This window comes from Ylistrum balloti, unplaced genomic scaffold, assembly GCF_031769215.1.
Source record: "Ylistrum balloti isolate Yb309-2 unplaced genomic scaffold, AGI_CSIRO_Ybal_v1 Utg369898, whole genome shotgun sequence".
Classification (NCBI taxonomy): Eukaryota; Metazoa; Mollusca; class Bivalvia; order Pectinida; family Pectinidae; genus Ylistrum; species Ylistrum balloti.
Window position 1 is genome coordinate 307,385 of NW_026782027.1, and position 22,023 is coordinate 329,407.

Sequence of the window (22,023 nt, forward strand, 5' to 3'; positions counted from 1 at the left end):
TGTACATCAGTTGCTGGAAAACATCATTATTTATGTTTTATTCTCTTCATTACCAGTGGCAGACCACCCAGCAGAAGTATTGCAGAAAACGGTAAAGACGTCAAAAGCAACGTAAGTGTCGTTTCTGATCATAGTGAGACGCTGAGCATATCCAAATGATAATCTTCTGTTTTGATATATTATTCTTCGTCTGTCTACAATGCAATAAATATCCGAGGTTTTTTTTTTGTTATGGAAAAGGTATATCTATTTTTGTATTTATAATTTCAAACACGAGCATTATCTTCCTGAAACAAAAATGAAAATTATATCAGATAATGCACATGCTGAGATAAGTATTTTGTTAAAACATATCATGAACATCCTAGGTCCGAATAAAATCAAAACGAATAGATCAAAGGTTAATTGTTACCCTAAAAAATATAGCTGGCTAAATTCATAACTAAATAACTCATCCTGAAATTAATGTTGTAACACAATAAATAATAATTTTCCAAAATCGTACCTCAGGGCCTTTCCATCGTCGTCAAACTTAATAATATTGAATGTGGATTGGATATTCTTCCATTTTGTTACTCAAATCTGCTTTAATTATCATACAAATTACAAAATGTGGAATCTGATGTTCATGATTATTGATATACGTTAATATGTAAAATTCGCTTGAACAATTAGTGTGTTTTATTAATTCTGAGTCAAATGTCATTAGAGGGTGTCCTTATAACATGTATTATATATGTTGGCATATTAAAGGGTTTTTATTTCATCCGTATCAACAACAGCGATACCTATGTACAGTAAATGGATGCTTATTTCGTTCCAATTAAGCAATATTGTTATTTACATACTATTTATGTATCTAATAAGCTGTATTACAGAATTCCACACCTTAGTGTTAAATGTCTGTAAAAACAACAAATAATTGGATAGCTCCTTCCAATACAAATTTAGAATCAGCTACTGTGTAGCGAAAATATTAATTAAACTGACTAGTACTGCTAGGATTTGTAAGTGATGATAAGGGCTTGAATGGGTGGACCATTTCAGACGACTGAGGAAGATCCAAATTGATCGACAGAAATGTCAAAAATCATATGGGGAGAAGCACTAACCCCAATAAGTATAATCAATGTCATATTGAATTGTTTTTAAAAGTGCCTGTGTATGAATGAAAGCGAGGCATGCGTGTATGAATTAAAACTTGGCATGCAGGTTACACTAAACCTCGGGGGACAAAAGTCGACTGGCGGTACCTACCACCTGCAATCCGAAGATTGTACCAAAGACACACAATTGAATAATGTATGTCTGCATGATGTGTTCATACCAATAATTAATAATGTCCTGGTCAGGTATATGCGTGTTTTATGTTAAAAACTATTTTATGTAATCATGACTAATATCATTAGCAAGTCCGATGTGAAATGATTGAAGGACCAGGAAATAAAAGTGGGTTTCATATTCTAGGTAATTTATTTACCAATTTGCATCGCAGGTACATGACTGCCGCTACCTGCTGTGCCCTGCTGCTGTCACGATCGGGCATCTAAAGAAATTCATCAAGATGAAATTCAGCCTATGTGATAGATTCCAGGTAAATATGACGTTATTTAATATATAGTTACCAAATGTATATCACCATCTGGCACAAGTCACATTTAAAAGTGTCACAGACCAAATCTTTCCCAATTTTCAAATCATTATTACCGATGTTTTTTATTTCCTCCTTACAATACATCGATATTTATAGAAATCCAACGTGACAACATTTTATCGGGATATACGGTAACTAAGACCGACTTTCAAGGACATAAGTAACGTCATTTGGTAAGAACATATTGAAACGAAGGGAAAATATTTTGTGATTTTGCAAATGTTTAAGATCATACGAAAAATATATCTAGTTCGATTCTTTTGGTAAGTGACACTTTTTAACTTTATTTAACATTTAAACACCAAATATAGCATCTTATAGAATATTCTTAATTATTATGAAACGGAAATTCTATCTTTAAAATAAATTATCATTTGTCAACTACGTGCAAAATTGAAATAGTATAACTACTTCAACATATTCAATTGCAGATGCTTCACCAACATAAGCAAACGTTATTTATCAATGGTGACTCTTCAGATATAACAATGCATATCATCTTGTAGGTCGATGTGTACCACACCGACGAATCACTTCGAGACGAATACACACTTATGGATGTGGCTTACATATATTTATGGAGAAGGGTGAGTAGATCTCCCGTTATTCTTTAAACGGCTTCTTCCTCTTTGATAATGGAAGTACAATAGTTACTTCTTTATTATGCATTAATACCACACGGTTTCACCACATGTGCTTTGACGTCATAATGCCCGGATGTAATTATGTAATGGTACATTTTCGCGTTTGCCATACGTTTGACTCTAGAGGCTCTCATCAGTATATAACGCCATTGTTAATATAACTGTTGTAGAGTGAAGTAAAATATGGTCGTTATACTTCGGCTATTATTTCCGTCTGTTGTGAGCGAATGTCACACTTTTCTTGTGATGACATGAGAGAGTCCTTGCCTACATCGCTGTTACAATCATCGCAAAAGAATGTTAAACAAAATAGGATTGACGTACCAATTGTAAACACCAGATTGAGCAATTTCGTCATTATTTCCAAATTATTTCCTACTCGTATTTACGTTTAGAACTTCATTTCTAGACGTTCACTTTCGCTTTTACAAATTAAAGTCGTATCGATTTTATTGATTTTTGCCTTATTTTTCGTCAAATGTAAAACACCATTCATTACGAATGAGGTTTATGTATGGGTACCTAAAAGGCAATTTATCTAACAATAAATCTCCATTAATTTGTGTTCCGCTCGACATTCGTTAGACTGTCTTGTACTTACATTGCGGTCTAATTACAGAGAGGACCAATGAAGCTGTTCTATACGGTTTACACAAACCCCGCCAAACGGTTCAGGAAATCTCTCTCCTGCACAGTGACGTCACACATGACGTTGAAATCATCTTCAAACAAGCGTGACATCGACATTGACAAGAAAACCACATCACAGGAATGTGCCATAGCTGCAGCATCTGCTGTCTTGTCAGCTACAAAGCCATCTCCAGAAACAAAGGTAAAAGACCCCCCACACACAACAGAACCAACTGTCCCTAAATCGGTGGAACCGAGCAAAAGTCCAGTTGTATCCAGTACTGTAGTGACGTCATCGACTGCTGTAGAGAATGGATTTCATGCACCACACACACCAACTCCTCCATCTTCAACAGCCTCTCCTACAACCTGCGTGAGGAGAGAGGTAACTAAAACTCCAGAAAAGACTGTACCGAAAGAACGAAACGGGACAAATCCGGTTGTTCTGACCACTCCGAGGTTAAACGGTATGAACTTGATATCTACTTACACATTAATGAATGGGAACAGTCATATCAATAGACATGACAGCAACGAGGTAGCACAAGATCTGAGCATCAAAAAGAAAACTCCTTCAAAGGAGCCTACAACCAACGGAAACAAACCGATGCCGCCAAAATCGAATGGACTTCTCCCAAATGGTGAGATTGATAGATTCGCCTTCACAGATGAGGACGATGATTTGCCAGTCCCACCCTTGAACAGTCATAAACTGCACCATCAAATCAAGGCCGAACCGGTTACAATAGACTGACACGTTACTAACACGTGATGGTCAGTGACCGGCACGTGACTAATTATACCCGGAGAGGGTTGAACTTCTGTTGACGTATCGGCAGCTTTTGTGTTTGATATATTGATATGACACAAGCATTTTTGAGTAATAGTAAGGACTATTACACGAGGTAACTGATGTTTATTAAGTGCTATGCTGAATTGGATTCGAACTTATTCTTTTCTATATCGACTGCTTATGGTTCAGAATAATTCGAGGTGATACTTATGCTTTGCGACTGGAATCGCAGTGCAGGAAATGAAAATGAGCGGATAAAACGTTCAATGAACTTTTGTATGTGTTAAATGTACTGAAATGAAGTATATTTTTTTCTGAGGAAGATTTGAAATGAAAGAGCATATGTGTTCTTATTTGAATATGCCTGTGATTCATTTGTGTAGACCTTTTCATTAAAAACTGTTACCGGAACCAATGTGATTGCTACATCAAGCAAGGATGAAAATATGTGCCATTCAGATAAGAATACATTTGAAACTATAGTGATATGTATTGCATTGCTGAAATACTGTGTTATATAAACTGGACAGAAACAAGCGAAGCTACGAAGAATGTTTGAATGAATTAGTGAGACGGAGACAATACTCGATAACAGTATTGTGCTACAGATTTTATCATTTATGAATCACTTTTGACTATAAATGTTTCTTGTTAAACTAAAATCACTTGCTATACCGTAACACGACTTTATGTTGAAACATTGCCAGGAATTACTGTTTTGCTTTAGATTGTGCTTGATTCGTTGTATATATATTTATTGGTTAGAAATGTAAGTGTACACAAGACTTCGTCACTTATCGAGGGTAAATGTGTTTCGAATGTTTTTTAACTTCTTATTAATATTTTATGGGGATTTATTTTGCAGCTTTTTCTTAGGTTGCTGTCACAAATTTCAATTTCCTTTTTCATATCTCTCTCACACAATAATAAATCGATGTTTGAGGTATAACCATATTCTTTTAATTTCCTATTAAAAAGGATGACAAGGACATTAGAGAACAACAATTATTCTTGATAACTGGAGAAATTTTTATCTATTTATTAATTTACCGTTCATATTTGTACCTTTTTATACTTTTTGTCTGTTTAAGGAGTTACATCTTTTTTTGTATGCTTAATTGGTCTTTAACTGAAAACTATAACAATCTGTTGTTTTTTTTTGTTTTGTTTCCCATTGAGAACACTTTGAGGATTCTCGCGAAAATTAATTGATACACATCGATCGACTTTCGAAGATTCTGATGATAATTCATTAAGTAGTATGTTTGTTTCCTTTTCCGTGTATCAGACCTCACAACAATGAGTTAGAGAATGAATGAAAAGGGAAAGATTGAAGAGTGATCAGATATGCATTTTGCTTTATGTCATTATATGACAAAAGACTTCTGGAAATATTTTATATATTTAAAATGGCAACTAGATTGCAAATTACTTGCCAACATGCTCAAAGCATGCAACAGGAAATGTGTAGATAATTTAATTAAGTTAAAATTGATAGTCAAACTATCTTGTCATAACCGTTTTTCATCATTAGGGCAATTAATCATTGAAAGTATAGGGCTCTTGATCAGTATTTGTTCATTGACACTGTCCCAAAAGTTGTTTTCAATAGTCATGTTGTGGAAGTCCGCATTACATCTTGAACTTGATGTGTAGAATAGTTTTAAGTTGTGCTCATTACATATTTTGTAAATGAGACCACAGACTGTTTCAGGATTTTAAATGTATCTGATGTCTACTATCACAGCATCAATGTTAATTTTTTTCTCAGAACGATAATTTTGCAAACACCTCGCTTGTGTTTAGTTTAAACTAATATTTTATTATGATGCAAACATAAAAACCGACATACGTTTCAAATTTTTGACATATATCTTGACCTTCGTGCTATTCACTTCGCCTCGGTTATAATTTTGTTCCAGAGGATGCCGTAACACCAAGTGCCACGTATTTTCTATAAATATACACATGTACTTGACGGTCTTTCTATCAAGTTCAAAAATTAAGGAAAATGATTAGATTATATCAAGTGATTCGTCCTGTCTATATCTAAACATTTATTGTGTGTATGTGTTTTTTTTTCTCCATAATCCATCTTCTAGATTTCAATATGTTTTACCACTAGCATCACTGACTTATTTTAGAAGGACGAAACTTTTAAAAGGCTGCAATAGCTTTCACTATTTGGTTGAACTGTATTAGATGTCCCATTGCATTGGAAATGCTATTCACGTGTATGTCTTTTGTGCAACCTTTTGTACATGTCAATGAAGCTATGTTAGTTGTGCAAATTACCCGAAATGAAATAAAGTATGAAAATGAAGAGTTTGGTCCGATGGCTTCACGCTGCAATATCTGATAAAGTGTCGAAGCATAAGCCACAATTATTCTTTTATCTTTTGATTTGGCACGTAATACCAAAGTACTGGTTGGTAATGTTCAGAAGTCATAGCTGATTGAAGATACAAATAGAAATTCAAATTTATTGCTGTTCATTTGAAAACTTACGAAATAATTGTAAAACTGATATTATGTTATTGTGATACACAAAAGGCTGCTACGAGAGCATCGAATTGCACAAAATGGACCTTTGGGAAGTCATTTTTTCAATGATGGCTGTGGGCACATAAATAACAGTGAAAATATCGACCTGTTAACAGCATTTCAATTAATATGAAAATCAAGAGTTTTAAATAAAAATGCCTACAGGATAGACTTAAGGTGTAGAGCAATGTGTACATGTCTTGATATATTTTGTTAATAACTGTTTTCATATTGATGTTGGATGTTTTTGCTGTATTTAATGCATTTCAATTCCATGAAATTTACCGGTTTTAATACTGTACAAAAGATCCGAGTTCCAATGAAACATTCTTATGGTACTTTATTTGTCGTAAGTCCTTGACGTACGGTAGAGGTCATTATAACCGAGTACAATTTACAGATTAACCAAAGGTTCCGAATGTTTTTCTTACTTTGATTTTTATTTTTTTTTAAATCATGGTTATATTGAGTTTCCACCCCCAACTACACCTTTCTTAAACGCCCGCCAAAAAGCAACCGTTATACACAAAACCGACACCATTATGAGAGGGACATTTGGCACATATTTTATGTGCATTGAATACTCTGCATGTGAAACGTGACCTGATGTTATCGCATTAAGCGCAGCTGGATTTATTACCGGCGATATATCTGACAACATTATATAATGAGTGCATGCAGTGTGTAATGACCTACATATATGACAGTCCCGGAAACTGTTTACAAGTACAAACATTCCTTCCTGTTTTGTTGCTGCTTTAACGTCAAAAACTATTTATTTTTCATGTGTTAACTCGAGAAATTTACCAACAATTATGCCTGCATTTTTTTTCAAAATTTCTTTATTACCAGTTTTGATTTCTATACACTTAAATGCTTGTTTACCCTTAATTTGAAATCGCAAGTGCCAAGTGTTAAACGTGTCCAGGAGAGCATTGATGATATGCACAAGTCCCATATTTGTTTTTTAAATGTGATTCATGAGATTTGAATTCCTTGTCTGAACGTAAAGTGTCACATTTCAAAAAAAAAATTAATAGATATTAGAATTGTGAGATGGGTATTGTGCAAGTCTACCAGGACATTTTTGGAAAGTACTGTATGTGATATGACGTAACCATACCTGTGTACATTAGTATCGGATATGGTTGTGAACGTATATATATATTTATATATATATATGTGCATGTACATATGTAAGTGTGTCTAAATACCTTATTTATGATATTGTGTTTGATTTCCAAGTGTTCATTGGATTATACCATTGTATATGTATAGCTAGCTGAAAGCGTTATAATAGTCTATACGTAATAGAGAAAGTGTTGGACTTTTTTCACTTATATTTAGAAAAAAGAACGCCATAACGAAATCGGTAAACGTTTGTTCTATCAATAAGCAACTGTATAAGTTTGAAAATGCCGTTTGAACTATAGAATGCTACCATTTAGATATTTCAATTGTCTGTTTATCACATAACCGTAATTGGTATATTGTTATTGAAAAGGAAACCAGTTGTCATTAAATATTTTTTATGAATACTTAAATGATATATCGTTTTTGTTTTCAACACCAGGCTGAAGCAAACAACCAACTATTTTCTTAAATTGTTATTTCTCACTTTATTTTAAGATGCATGCAAAATGTTTATACCTTATCGTTCATTATTGTATGACCGTATGACGTAATGTCGTTCATCAGTTTATGTTAATGGTACAATGATTGTTCTGTTTTGTCCTTAAATATTTGATTAAAGGAGATTCATGTCGTGAGACTCATCACCTTTTGATATGGGAATATTATGTTTCATGTTTTACCTGCAAGCTAATGCAAATGTTTGGGAAACAGGAGTCCGGTATCAAGAGAACAGTTAACAAAATGTGTACATTGTAAATTTCATTGATGCAAAATAAATTCATGCTCTGATGCACATTTACGGGAATAGTTTGAAAGAACATTTACCAAAATGTGTACATCGTAAAAAAATCGGTTTTAAACATTCAACAAGGTGTGTACATTGTAATTTTTGTGATGTACAATAAATTCGAGCTCTGATGACTTCGTTGTTTTCTTTGTTTATTCGCTCTTTTCTAAATTCTTACATATGCAAGAACTGAAACAAGAAATGATAGTTAGTTATCGTATTTCCTAACGTTTTCTCATTGTAATACCATATATGACTTTTGCCAATTATGTTGATTGCATAGGGTGATATCAATAATGAAAGATGAAATTAGTGTTTAAACACACGTATTCTGCTGGCTAGTGTGTCAGTGGTTCGGTTGTTTCCAGTGTTCTCTTCCGGAAAGTGACTTCCGGAACTTCTGGTCTCTCTTTTCTTTGTTCCTTTTCAAAAGTCGTGGTATAAATCATTTATATGTTCATATTTTGCGCTAGCTTTCTCTAACTTGAGTTTAAATTACAATTCTTTTGACTTGTCGGTATTTTTCTTTTTCTGCAATTAATATTGATTTTAATGAAAACCTAGCGTAGCGTTGAAGTATAAGTAGACCGTGTAAAGAAATAAAGAGATATCATAGAAAAGGGATATTTTACTTGCAAACAACACAATCACATTCCTTTAATTAATAAGGGGAAACCAAACAACCATGACTATTTTCTGCTGTGAATTATTAAACGCACAAAGTACACACACTGGCTCGGATAGCCCCCACCAGTAAAGAATACCATTTTTGTATTGATTAGCGTAATAATATGGTTTTAGTATCCATCAACATTTGGACGAAAGTGCTAGCTCTGTTCTGATGCTAGTGGTCGAGAACCTATTATCTAGATTAAAGAATTCCAACAGCACACTCGGGACAGATAGACGATTTTAAAGGTGGCAACGCGTGAGAGAGAGATGATAGCATATTTTCCAGTGTATGGAATGACGGTGTACAACACCTAATGACATCACGTTCATATATTAAGTTCGAGTGCGGATAGAACTCTTTAATTGAACTACAGTTTATGTCATCGGCAAAGTTAACGGCGTTATATTTTTTCATGTGTTTATTTGATATGATTTTAGAGTTAACATAATTTGTGCTGATTTATAGTGCAATCATGCCGGGGCATTTTATAGTTCTTCAAGAGAGCATACTTTTTATAATCCTCCAAGGGCATATTGTAATCCTTTAAGACGGCATATTATAACCCTCCAATGGGATATTGTAATGATGCTGGAGCATTATGATAATAATAAACTTCAATTATTTTACAAAAATTGCGAAACAAGTTTTGTCAACTTATATTAATCACTCTTGTTGTCCCGGGTGGAAGAAGGCGAGTGTCCTTACCGTGGACTGTGGGAGAAACCGGAGTACCCGGGGAAAACCCACGTGTTTGGGCAGGTGACCTCATACCTTTTCACATCCATTCCGGGAATCGAACCCCGAACGGTTATGTAAAAGGCGAATGCGTTACCACTGAGTCACCCGAGCACCCCCTGCAGCATATTGTAATCCTCCAAGAGTGCATCATATAACCGTCAAGGGCATATAGTAACCATGCCAGGACATAATATATTTCTTTAAGAACAGTCTGTACTCCTATTGGGGCATATGTCAATAACACAATAATTGAATGCCGTCTTATGTACAAAATCAAATAAGTAAACCGATGGCACATTATAAACAAAATAATAAAGCGAATGGAGACACATGACATGTAAGGACATAAGAGGAAGTTATGTTCTGGAAAGGTAATCATCACGTGCTTCATTTATACGTCACGTTCTGAAACATGCTAACGAACATTGAGCACATCTAACTTAATATTGCACAAGGAAAATAGGAGATTTAGTACAGTGTTACATATTTATATCTGACTTAGATCCCATTGATGATTCCATTTTTGGAGTAAGGATTGCATGTTTCGCTTTCACATGAGGCTGAAATAAAATCACTTGTTAGATATATAGCCAATATTGTTTTTAGATGAAGGAAATAAATAAAATCCTATCAACACATGCAAAAAGTTATGTAGGTCATAAACGGTCACAGATAAAAGACTTCACATCAATGGTACGTACCTTCGACTACCATGTGCGTGCCGAACTGAGCATTTGTCACATTTTAATGCAGTTTAGATATCGAAATCGACTGACTTATTTCTGTGCGTTTTTATCTAGTTGTTGTCTAATGAACCATCCATAGTAGATATCGGTGTCCTTAAGTATAATAGTTTATTCTAAATAAGATTTCATTCCAAATTATGATTTAAGCTTTAGGAATTCATCACTTTACATATACTATCTATAATTTGTGAAATATTGTATGTAAAATTGAAAAGATATTGTTCAAATCACAGTATCGATCTCCATTGTGATAACACGTACAGCTATTAGGTTTGTTCTTTGTTAATTCTTAACGTTTAAGCTTAAATACAGATCATGCCAAAACGAAATTCTTGTAATAGCAGTAACGCAAAAAGCATGTTCCCCATGAACCCATTCTCATTTCCTATATCGATACGAACGGAAAGTGAACATCGAGATGATCAAATGGGAAAAATTAATTGAAACAAATTAGCATGAATTGAAGATTCGATTCGAAACCAATTCTGAAATTCTTTGATCCATTATGTATATTTTCTGAATTTTTACCTTTCATTTAATTTTCGTTTTAGCATTAAGAAATACTAATACATGTACGAACATTAACTCTCGTACAGGTATTTATTTGTGATTTACAACTTTTCATAAGCATGCGCATTAACATTAAATATAAAACATCTTACATACAGGATACACCTTCATCATCATCACCATCACCATCATCACCTTCATCATCATCATCATCATCATCATCATCATCATCACCTTCATCATCATTATCACCATCATAACATTTAATACAGTTCAACGATGTCACTGAGATATAAAAGATATCAAAATTGTTGTCAGAATTAAGCATATGATCATAATGCTATTAATGAAGCTCTCTCTGCGCTATTGCCAATAAACGACCAGTTTGATGTGATTTAATGTGGTTGATTCTACTCTTTGAGCTTTTTAAAGTCTGAGTAAAGATATCAGAATTGCTTGATGAAAAAGTCATCATCACGATCGCAGTGGGAAATATTATATCCCTTTGGTGACATGAAGGTAGATATGTTGAATATCTGGTAGTTTTGCCGTCATGCGTTCTCAATAAGCGAGTATGACGTGACTGAACATTAATTCCATGGCATATGTAATCGATGAAACAGTAGACGCTTACCCTTCAGGAACGCTTGAACAGTTTTTTTATGATTCTTTTTAAAGACAATTCTTTGTAGATTTGTTGTCTCATTTGATCTGATGTAGGTTTTTAACAGTCTATTGGAAAAATCTATTTGTAGTATACATTATATTTTTTTAGGATTTCTGCTAACATGCAGAGAACGTAAAAGCTTTTATCCTTAAAAGTAGGATTGCTTTGTCCAACTTGAACAAAGGAGTATTTCAGATTGCCACTAAAGACACTAGGAGGTGTTTCACTATTGTTATCTCAACGCGACACAGAAGTGACTTTTTATGATTATTTCAAAACACAAGCCTGTGTTTTTTAATGCCCTTTTGGTGTATATACTAAAATAAACGATAAGGACTTTTTTTATCTAGGTGGGCTGGGATGTCTATGGTTAATAAGGATTACTCGATTATTGCACATGCAGAAGCAGTTGCAGTTTCATGGGCAACAGAGGATAAAAGTAAGGTTCATTAGGCATCATAATCATTAAATTATTCAAGAATCAACAGGCACGTCGCAGCATTGTTTCCTGTATTTTACACGAAGGATTATTCTAATCAATAAGTTATGCAGTCTTAGATATGCACTTGCCTTCAGTAGCAGTATAATTCAACCATGTAATATCAGCATGCGCATACAGACTTTAAATCGAATAGTGAGTTTCATTGATTCCAACAGTCAGAAAATCAATAATCATAGTATTTTAGGGTTCAACTTTCAATGTATACGAGTGATAATTACATTGGCATGACCACAGTCACTTAGATGAAATACCAACCTGTATATTATTAATTTAAAAAATACCACAGCATTATCATCACAGTCATTGCTTTAATCATTGGGAAAAACGGGTATTCATAATCCTGAAAAGGGGAGGGTGTTTACTTTAAATAACATTTACATCCTTTCTGAAACTGTTAAAATTTTAATATATCGTTTAATCTTGATACTTCTTTGCAAATTCTATACAGGGATTTATCAGCGTTGATGAACATGAGAGTAGCTGATAATCCAACGAGATAAGTTAAGAATAGCTAAAGCATATTCTAATGAAAGATGTGATGATATTCTGGTATGTACGGTAATTATGTTGCTGTTGTGTGTGTGATCATGTATTTCATTTTGGCTTATAAACGTAAAAAAAGAAAAATTAATTATAGCATAATTCAATACAAGAATTTAGAGATGTTAAGATTTGATGTCAAAGTTTATAAAAAAAATAGGTAGGAATTTTCATATACTTTTTATTGATATTATCTTTTTCGTCTTGTCTTGTTTCAACGAAATCGTAAGTAAGCAAAATAATGACGGCATTTAATCTATAACACCAGTCAGAATTACTGGCAATCGACCGCACACCTGTCGGTCTCCCTCACCTGTCCGAGGTTGTTATCGCTGATAGGGCAAGTCGGTAGATATAATCACAATCGATTATCTCCTTGGACAATGACAAACTGTTCAGTGAGCGTCAGAGTAAAACGTTTTAATGATACACACCATGATATAGCCTCCGTCACATTTACGAGGGTAGTAGCCTTCCATTCACCAGAAGTGTTTGCGTATAGCGGTTGAGCTTGAATCAACACTCGAACTTATCTGCCTGGCAAACTCTGAGGCCAGTAATGACCAAACAGTCATCTTGGTCGTGTGGCAACACGTACAAAGCAAATAGTACCTTAAATCCGGTATGTCAATCCAACAAATCCTTTTCCTGATAAGTTGATTTGAAATCTAAATAATTCAACATCAGTTTAGAATAAGACACCTAAATTTCATATTTTTTCGTGGGGTCAGATTTGCTATATTCTTGATTTAACTTGACTTCGTTAATGAATTTATTCTCATAATAGTTAACATATGAATTCGTGTATTAAAAGCACTCAAACATCTGTGTACACTCTAAAATATCAGGGAAAATAAGTCCCACTATCAAATATTAATGCAAAACAGAAAATAGTACGTTTGTAAAACCGTGTTTATTGTAAGGCTTTACAAACTTCCAAAGTTACGAAGGTCATTGGTTTACTTTAGCTTGAGTTCGTACGACAAGGGAAGCATCTCTTTACGTAACCTTATTGATTTACTGTGATATGTTTCTGCTAGAGAAATGCAACTAGCAATTAAACATCTTAAGAATTCAAATAAAAATATGCTAATCACTTATGTAAGTGATTGTATAATTCATAGTAATAATTGTTTTTTTTAAAAGCTATATTTTAATATTGTGAACGGAAGACGGAAATTCGGGTTGACAGATAACAAATAAAAAATTGTATCTCAATTTGGATTATATACATTATACATACATTGTGCAGGTAAAACAATCCCTACCGAGGCATAGAATGAAAAAAAAAAATCTCATCGTTAAAAGGTTATCCGAACCGTTTATATGAAATGCTAAAACGAGTTAATCAACACCAGTTGCGAATATTTAAAACCCAGTTTATAACGTCGAAACTTCGGAGAATAATTTGTAGAATATTACACTTAATGCAAAGCGTTTAGAGAAATACGTTATAAAAGTTTAAAAGATAAATAATTCGTTATATATGCAAGTCCATAAAAGCTTTAATCACTTCCCAAAAATAGATTTGCTTTCTACACTTTCTCCTACACCTTCTGTAATTCCATTGCCATCAGGTTATGAAAAATAGCATGATAGGACTTTCGCCTACAACTTCTGTAATTGCCTGATCTGACATTCGCTACAGCTTTTATAATAGCATGATCTGACTTTCGCCTACAACTTCTGTAATTGCCTGATCTGACTTTCGCCTACAACTTCTGTAATAGCCTGATCTGACTTTCGCCTACAACTTCTGTAATTGCCTGATCTGACTTTCGCCTACAACTTCTGTAATAGCCTGATCTGACTTTCGCCTACAACTTCTGTAATAGCCTGATCTGACTTTCGCCTACAACGTCTGTAATTGCCTGATCTGACTTTCGCCTACAGCTTCTGTAATTGCCTGATCTGACTTTCGCCTACAACTTCTGTAATAGCCTGATCTGACTTTCGCCTACAACTTCTGTAATTGCCTGATCTGACTTTCGCCTACAACTTCTGTAATTGCATGATCTGACTTTCGCCTACAACTTCTGTAATTGCCTGATCTGACTTTCGCCTACAACTTCTGTAATAGCCTGATCTGACTTTCGCCTACAACTTCTGTAATTGCCTGATCTGACTTTCGCCTACAACTTCTGTAATTGCCTGATCTGACTTTCGCCTACAGCTTCTGTAATAGCCTGATCTGACTTTCGCCTACAACTTCTGTAATTGCCTGATCTGACTTTCGCCTACAACTTCTGTAATTGCCTGATCTGACTTTCGCCTACAACTTCTGTAATTGCCTGATCTGACTTTCGCCTACAACTTCTGTAATTGCCTGATCTGACTTTCGCCTACAGCTTCTGTAATAGCCTGATCTGACTTTCGCCTACAACTTCTGTAATTGCCTGATCTGACTTTCGCCTACAACTTCTGTAATTGCCTGATCTGACTTTCGCCTACAACTTCTGTAATTGCCTGATCTGACTTTCGCCTACAACTTCTGTAATAGCCTGATCTAACTTTCGCCTACAACTTCTGTAATTGCCTGATCTGACTTTCGCCTACAGCTTTTGTAATAACCTGACCCGTCCATCATGCACATAACCGTTCTCTCCTTAATGTTTTTCTTAGATAATCGTATATCAATTTCCTTCTGTTTTTCTTTATCCCATTTCACTGTATTCTGTTAATTTGATAAATTCCTTTATGTTAGAGAAACCAATATTTAAAAAAAATCAATTACTGGTTCTTTAAAACTATCTAAAACACTACAAATGATCAACGATTCTCTACTCATTGATAGATATAAATCAGTTTTAATTGTTCGATTAACATCAGCTATTGGTGCATGAACACGGGGACAAAACACAAGATATGATTATAAATACCCGTGGAAAAGTTACAAAACGATACAATGGAGAATAATTAGGCGATAAGTGATAAATCAATTATTTTAAACATGAATGGATTGCATTGAAACAATGCCTTAGAGAAAATGTTTTGTAATCAATAGCGTTATTAGATTATTTGTATTCTAATTACATTGAACTTGTAAAATGCGCAAATTAACCTATTAAATAACATAGTTTAGAATAAATAATATAAACATATATTTATGTTTTAAAGTTTGTTTGAAAAATAAACATGTCCATTGAATTAGAAATAATCTGTGATAGTGGATGAATATTTGATCAGCAGAAAAAAAAAATAAATCGCAAGTATTTCTCGATATGCAGATTACGTAACTATGGTAACGTTTGAGATCATAGCAACAATTCTCCATTCGGGAGGTTGCTAACGTGAGAATAACTATTCCATTGTTACTTTATTTTACATAAACCAATATAAATGTTTAATGTCAAGATAGGATTTTCGTGTTTAGGATCACTTTTTCATGATATTTGATTTCGTGACTAAATACTGTTCAATTGATTTATTTATACTTTTTAACAATTCGAAGAATATGAATACGTCAGTGAAGGGTACACACGAAAATAGCGAAAATTAACTCCCATGAAATTAAAAATTTTACAGTACTCGTAATGTTTTCAAATTTCCCCGTCATTTATCATTTAATTTTCAATCATTATTATCAGAAAGAATTCGGGTTCCAATGAGATATACGTTATTCAATCAATCCATTTTTATTATAAATACATGTTTTATTTTGAAATTCATATTACCTGCATTGTTTTGTGTAAAAAGTGTTTAGATAATAGATATTAAAACATCGACAAAACATCATATAACTATAGAATATAATTTAAGATCACCGAATGCCATATATGTTATTAAACTATGAAATACAAATGTTTTGTACTTTTTAAAAGGTAGAAATCTTAGGAGTGTCAGTGACAACCGAAATAAATATCCAACTAAAGACAAATAGATGCAATACATCCGTAATGCAATAACAGAATGTATAGATTCTTAAGAATGCCACCATTCAAAGGAATCAAAAGAGGGCAGCTATTTCACTTTCTTGTAGACTTAATATAACTTTAACTCAAATGTTAGTCACTTTCTTGTGCGTATTTAAATTTCTGGTCCCTCTCAATGCATATAAAAACTGATTAAAATGTGCACACGAACCTAATAGATATCTGACCCATTCTTTGTGGCCGGAAAAATGCTTAAAGAACGATTCCAGATTTAGCTGTTAGGTTTATAATTAGTAAAGCGTTTACGCCTTCGAGACGATCTCAACTGTTCGGGCTCTCTTTTTATCATGTGGAGCTATAATTGCATGTTAGAGAAGAACTCACTGAGAATGGGAAGTTCCGTTGGTAGACTGAGGTATTCAAACTTTATTTAGATATTGTATGTATAAACAATCTTAAATAGTACTAGGGAACTTCCAATGAGATACCTTTCAAAACCACCTCCCGATTATTCGAGGTTTTTTTTTTTCATGTTGTAAGGAAAGTGTTTTCCCTTTTCCATGACGAGTATAGAGAAATCACGTGAAACGTATACAAAAATATCGAAATCTTTATAATTATGTACCGGGAAAGGTAAATTGTTAAAACGTGTGCCCTGTCCCCTTGTCAACTTTCATGACATATATTCAAGCTAGAAAGGCAATACCGGAGACTTATCATCATAACAGCTACATACGATTAATCAACATTACGTTACATTAAGACATTTTTTTATCATTTTGCCAGTTACAAAGTTTCGAGCGATAAGTTGAACACACAAGACGTACTCGTACGTAACTAGATCAAAGATAAATTCAATGAGATAAATCTTCCGAGTATGCTTCTTAATTTATCTTGAGGTCAGCATTTTACATATAACAAATTTATCAGATACACAGATAAGATCAAAAGGTGCTGCATAATTCTTCTTTTAATCAAAATAATGTTGGGAATACGTCTTTAAAATTCACTTTTTCACAGACTCTCCATTCCTCTTCCCCCCACCCCTTACCCTTCCCCCCAAAAAACAACAAAATATTTAATGAAATTTTCATTCCAAACAAAAACAACCTGATAATATCACTGCCAATTATATATGAACATTATGGGTATCAGCAAACAATGAATATGAAATTCACTATCTGGAAAACGGTAATATTATCTGCAAGAGAAAATGCAATAAAATCTATGCAAGGAAGATACAGGTGTATTTGTATAGAGAGTTGTTTACCGATAAAACAAAATCCAGGAGATGCTACAGAACAGCATGAGATGCAACCTAATATCAGAAAAGCAAATCTTCTTAGAGAAACTGTAGGACTACTTCTTAGGATATGCCAAGCATGCAATGTCGGTCAACTGTATAACCGCGTAGCTTTTATTCACTGTTTGCTGTGTGTAGCCGTATATTGATTGAAGCAGCGCTCCTCTGACCTTGAAATAATACTGCAATGGAAAAGTGGGAAGAATTGATCCAACAGTGGCTTTGTCCGTGGCTTATTGGCAACATGGAACGTACAATTAGATGTTTGATGCATTAGAGTTCCCACCGATCTTCTATAGGGCCTCACATGGTTTAAGCTGGATCAGCAACAAATCACATTCTTTCAGTGCATGAGTGCAGTGAAGTCAGTATGTGGTCTGTTGATATACAATTTCACTGACTTTTCTGACAAACATACAAACAAATAAATTGGAGAGATATTCGATCGGATTATTCAGACAATAGATCTCAGAAAATGGCTCATTTACTATATGAATTTGCTTTTCAAATTTCCTTTTTCCGGCAGATTGCATTAAACTACTGAATGGTCTAGAAAACATCTACAATTACAGTATAGAAATGTGGTCGAATTGGCTTAAACATTACTGAATATCTGGATTTCAGGCCAGATACCAGAAGTCAGTATCTATTTATTTATATGGAAATGAATTTTAAAAAATATTCCGTGAAAGTAGTGATACAATACAAAGTCATGCATTATATTATGAATGAGTAAACACAGAAGTGCCAAAGATGTACGAAAGGATATGAGGATGCTTAAGACATATTACATATTTATTGCGTGTATGTATCATCTTTTTATTATTTTGGTTTCTAAAATATCATTTCCTTTATAGTTCTGTTAATAAGTATTGTAATTCCTGGATAGAATACCTCATTACAGTGTCGGTATGAGTCACAATCATTCATGAATATGTTGGTTCAACTACAAAAGCATGACCGTGGTTTTTCAAACATTTCTAAATTATCAACTTACTCATAAGAGATCATGTTTCAGAGATACATCATCACAAATTGATTAAAATTAATTAGATTTAACGTTTGTGGCATGAATTAGCGTGGTTTTTTTTAAGATAAAATATTTAATCTTATAATCTAAAGTATGACGTCATCTGTCTTTATAATTAATTTGATACGTACTGATGAATCAGGCTTAAAACCTATGAAAAGAAAATTTAATAAAAGATTTTTTAAAAAGCAGTTTGAGCAGCATTTTGTGTTTTTATACGGAAAGGAATAGGTAAATCTGCATTATTAACCAGATTTATCAAATTACATAGCGTAAAACAGTTAATCTCCGCGGGTATGATTTTTTCACCAGTTCTCTTTATATTAACGTGATCTCAAAATTTCTCAAAAATAATAAACAACATGAATATTAAATACTGTTCACATCCAGAACGCGAAATCTTATTTCATTAAAGTACAATGCGATCGTTTAAGAATAAAATCTTTAAAATTTCCACCGTGAAAATTATCACATTATTTTTAACATTGTTAGTTAATACATCAAGAAAATACCAACATGTCAACGTAATCATAATCCAAATTCGAATTCCAAAAATCTCAATATATGAACAACAGGAAGATTTCAGATAAGATGTTAACACAGCAGAATCATTTCTAAAGACAATACTTTAAGTATTCACATCCTATAAATTTACATATCAATTTGTCACAATATTTAATTAGGGTGTTATACTTCATGAATCAATACATCAATATTTGTAATGAGTGATAGGATATGTTTATTTTCATAATATCGTTAGTTAGGTAATGTTGGGAAATGCTTTGGTAATTTGGAAGAACTTGTGCCCGATTATTTGAATGTGCCGTCATTACAATATACTAGAATGAATATATATATATATATATATATATATATTTATAACATATGCTATGAAAACGAGGATTTTTACTAAATTATCATGTTCGAAAACTTTTTCCGGGGGTATTTGCGGTGAATTTGGTTGTATAATTTTCATTTTTACATTTTTCTCGAAAGTTTTGGCTTACTTTGTGCCAGTGTAAAAGAGAAAAGTTCAATAAATATTACAAAGGATATGTTGCGGTGACAAAAGTCCTGCCTGGATTATTTATCCATGTTGTCTTTCTATTTTTTGTCTCATATCTGTCTTGTATGTTATTTCCATTGTTGCATGTAATGAATTTTAAGTACATAAAACACATATGATGTTTATAACAGGTAAAATATTTATTTATGTATAGATATATTCAGTTTTAGTATTTGTTATGAGAGGTGATAAGTGCCATACAGTATGTTTTAGCATTTATTAGTAATAGCCAGGATATTTCACATCATCATATCCGTAGAGAAGGTTAGGGAAATGTTCATGAAATGACACATTACTCTGTTTGATTAATGTTGTTTCAGTAAATTAAATACCTATAGATAAGTATCGTCAGTGATTGCTTCTGTTTGAAAAGTTATGTATAACTGAATTTAATGTATGATTAACGGATTTCGTTAAGTATTTGGTTTTCCTTTTTTATCAGATCATGTAATCAGTTCGTTTTTCTTTTACATATGGCAATAGCTCTATAGTTTCCATAAGCTTTAAATGGTCGATGGAACATATGCTAATTTAAGGGAAATTCATTTATAGATTTGTTCATGACTTGAGGTAAAGTTAGGACTGTTTCCGCACCTTATAGGAATATGAAAACGACACCTTCCGATTATTGTACCCGATCCTTTGCACACAAACTCTAAGTGTGACGCATGACACAATTTTTTTCACTAATGGTGTTTCGGATTTCCGTTAAGCTATTTGTATTGATATCTATGGTGACTGATATCCTGTCCTGTGACTTACTACGCGATCAAATCATAGTCGTAAAAAATAATCGTGTCGACATGAGACGGGCATGATAAGCAACGATTATAGTATATCGCAATATGTAAATGGAACATCTTCGTCGAGTTTGGTGGAAAGATCTTCCAACAGACTGTTGGCATACCTTTTGGAACTAGTTTTGCCCCTCTGTTGGCTGATTTGCATTTGTTTTCATGCGAAGCTGAATTTATCTAAGAACTTATCAAAACATATTACAAAGACCTTGCAAAGTCGTTTATTTTCACTTTCAGATATATTGACGACGTATTGTCCTTAACTAACAAGAAAATTTATTAACCACACCTCCCAAATACACGACAAACTCTTCTATAACAGTCGCTTATCTCGATCTTTTCCTACAATGAAATGTTTGACAGGCGCAGCGGTACCTCGCTTACCTTTCATCCAGCTGTCCGAGGTTTGATTCCCCCGTTACACCGGTTTCCTCCAACAGTAAGACCCGTCGCGCTTACATCTGGGACAACAAGAGCGATTGGTATAAGTTGCAATGTCTAGTTTTGCTATTGTTGTACAATAAATAAAGTTTGTATTATTTACTGACATTAACAACTTTCCATTAAGCAGTATGATAAGTGTGTAATTTCAATCTCCCTATTGAAAATAGTCTACTGCTGGATAGCGACATCCCTGCGTCCCCTACCTATCGTGTTGCAGTTGATTCCATACAATAACCTACTCCCATTATCACGATTTTCGTGCTAGAAGTCGTCAACTGACGGACAAACTCGTAACACAAAGTTTCAAAAAAATGCTAATTGATGGAAATTAGTGGAAAGTTGCACGGTCGTCATAGTAACCTCATTACGAAATATTATATTTCGTTGTGCATCTTGAAGTTGAGCGTGTTTGATTCCCGTTAGTTTGCCTGTAGGTTTTGCTATTGTATACCTTGTTCTCGCCTGAGAACGTGACATTGCTTACTTGGATTGACCAAGAATTACATTACGGGTGTCGTCGATGAAGCAGAAGACGCTTACTCATTCGGAACACCTGGTCATATTTTCAGTGTACTTTTTATATTTCCCTATTTTTGCCCAATTTCATGAATTTGAGTTGGATTGTGATTATGTTTACATTTGGTATTTTCTTGCAGTTTTTTGCTGTAATGCGAAATTGAGAAAATAACTGAAGCAGCCACTTTCATTCACAATACTTTTCAAATGTAGGCAGGGAACTGCTCATTTTGCTCTATTGTCAACAGGGCCGACATAAAAAGGGGGCCGAAATTTTTAAGTTAAACACTTGCTTTCGATTACAGTGTGAATTTAACCTTAGGCGAAAATGAAGCGTTTTATTGAAGGGTGAAAGAAAACCATTTGGGCAAACATATTTACGTATAAAGTATCCGTTACACTTGGTTGACTATGCTTTTAAGGGCATCTGTGA

At 33.7% G+C, this 22,023-nt stretch overlaps 1 protein-coding gene and 1 long non-coding RNA gene across 3 annotated transcripts in view; one reads left to right on the plus strand and one right to left on the minus strand.

The window, feature by feature from the left end:
* Nucleotides 1-8,317, plus strand: part of LOC132546589 (polycomb complex protein BMI-1-like) — a 60,096-nt gene extending 51,779 nt beyond the window's left edge. For both annotated transcript variants that reach the window (XM_060210311.1, XM_060210312.1), the window contains 4 exons: nt 57-111; nt 1,496-1,594; nt 2,161-2,241; nt 2,918-8,317. In XM_060210311.1, the coding sequence (XP_060066294.1) occupies nt 57-111; nt 1,496-1,594; nt 2,161-2,241; nt 2,918-3,682 (1,000 nt within the window). In that variant the 3' untranslated portion in view covers nt 3,683-8,317. The remainder of the gene's footprint in view (nt 1-56; nt 112-1,495; nt 1,595-2,160; nt 2,242-2,917) is intronic.
* The window catches only part of LOC132546607 (uncharacterized), a 123,717-nt gene that overhangs the window by 78,459 nt on the left and 23,235 nt on the right, over nt 1-22,023 (minus strand). The gene's annotated exons all lie outside the window — the stretch shown is intronic.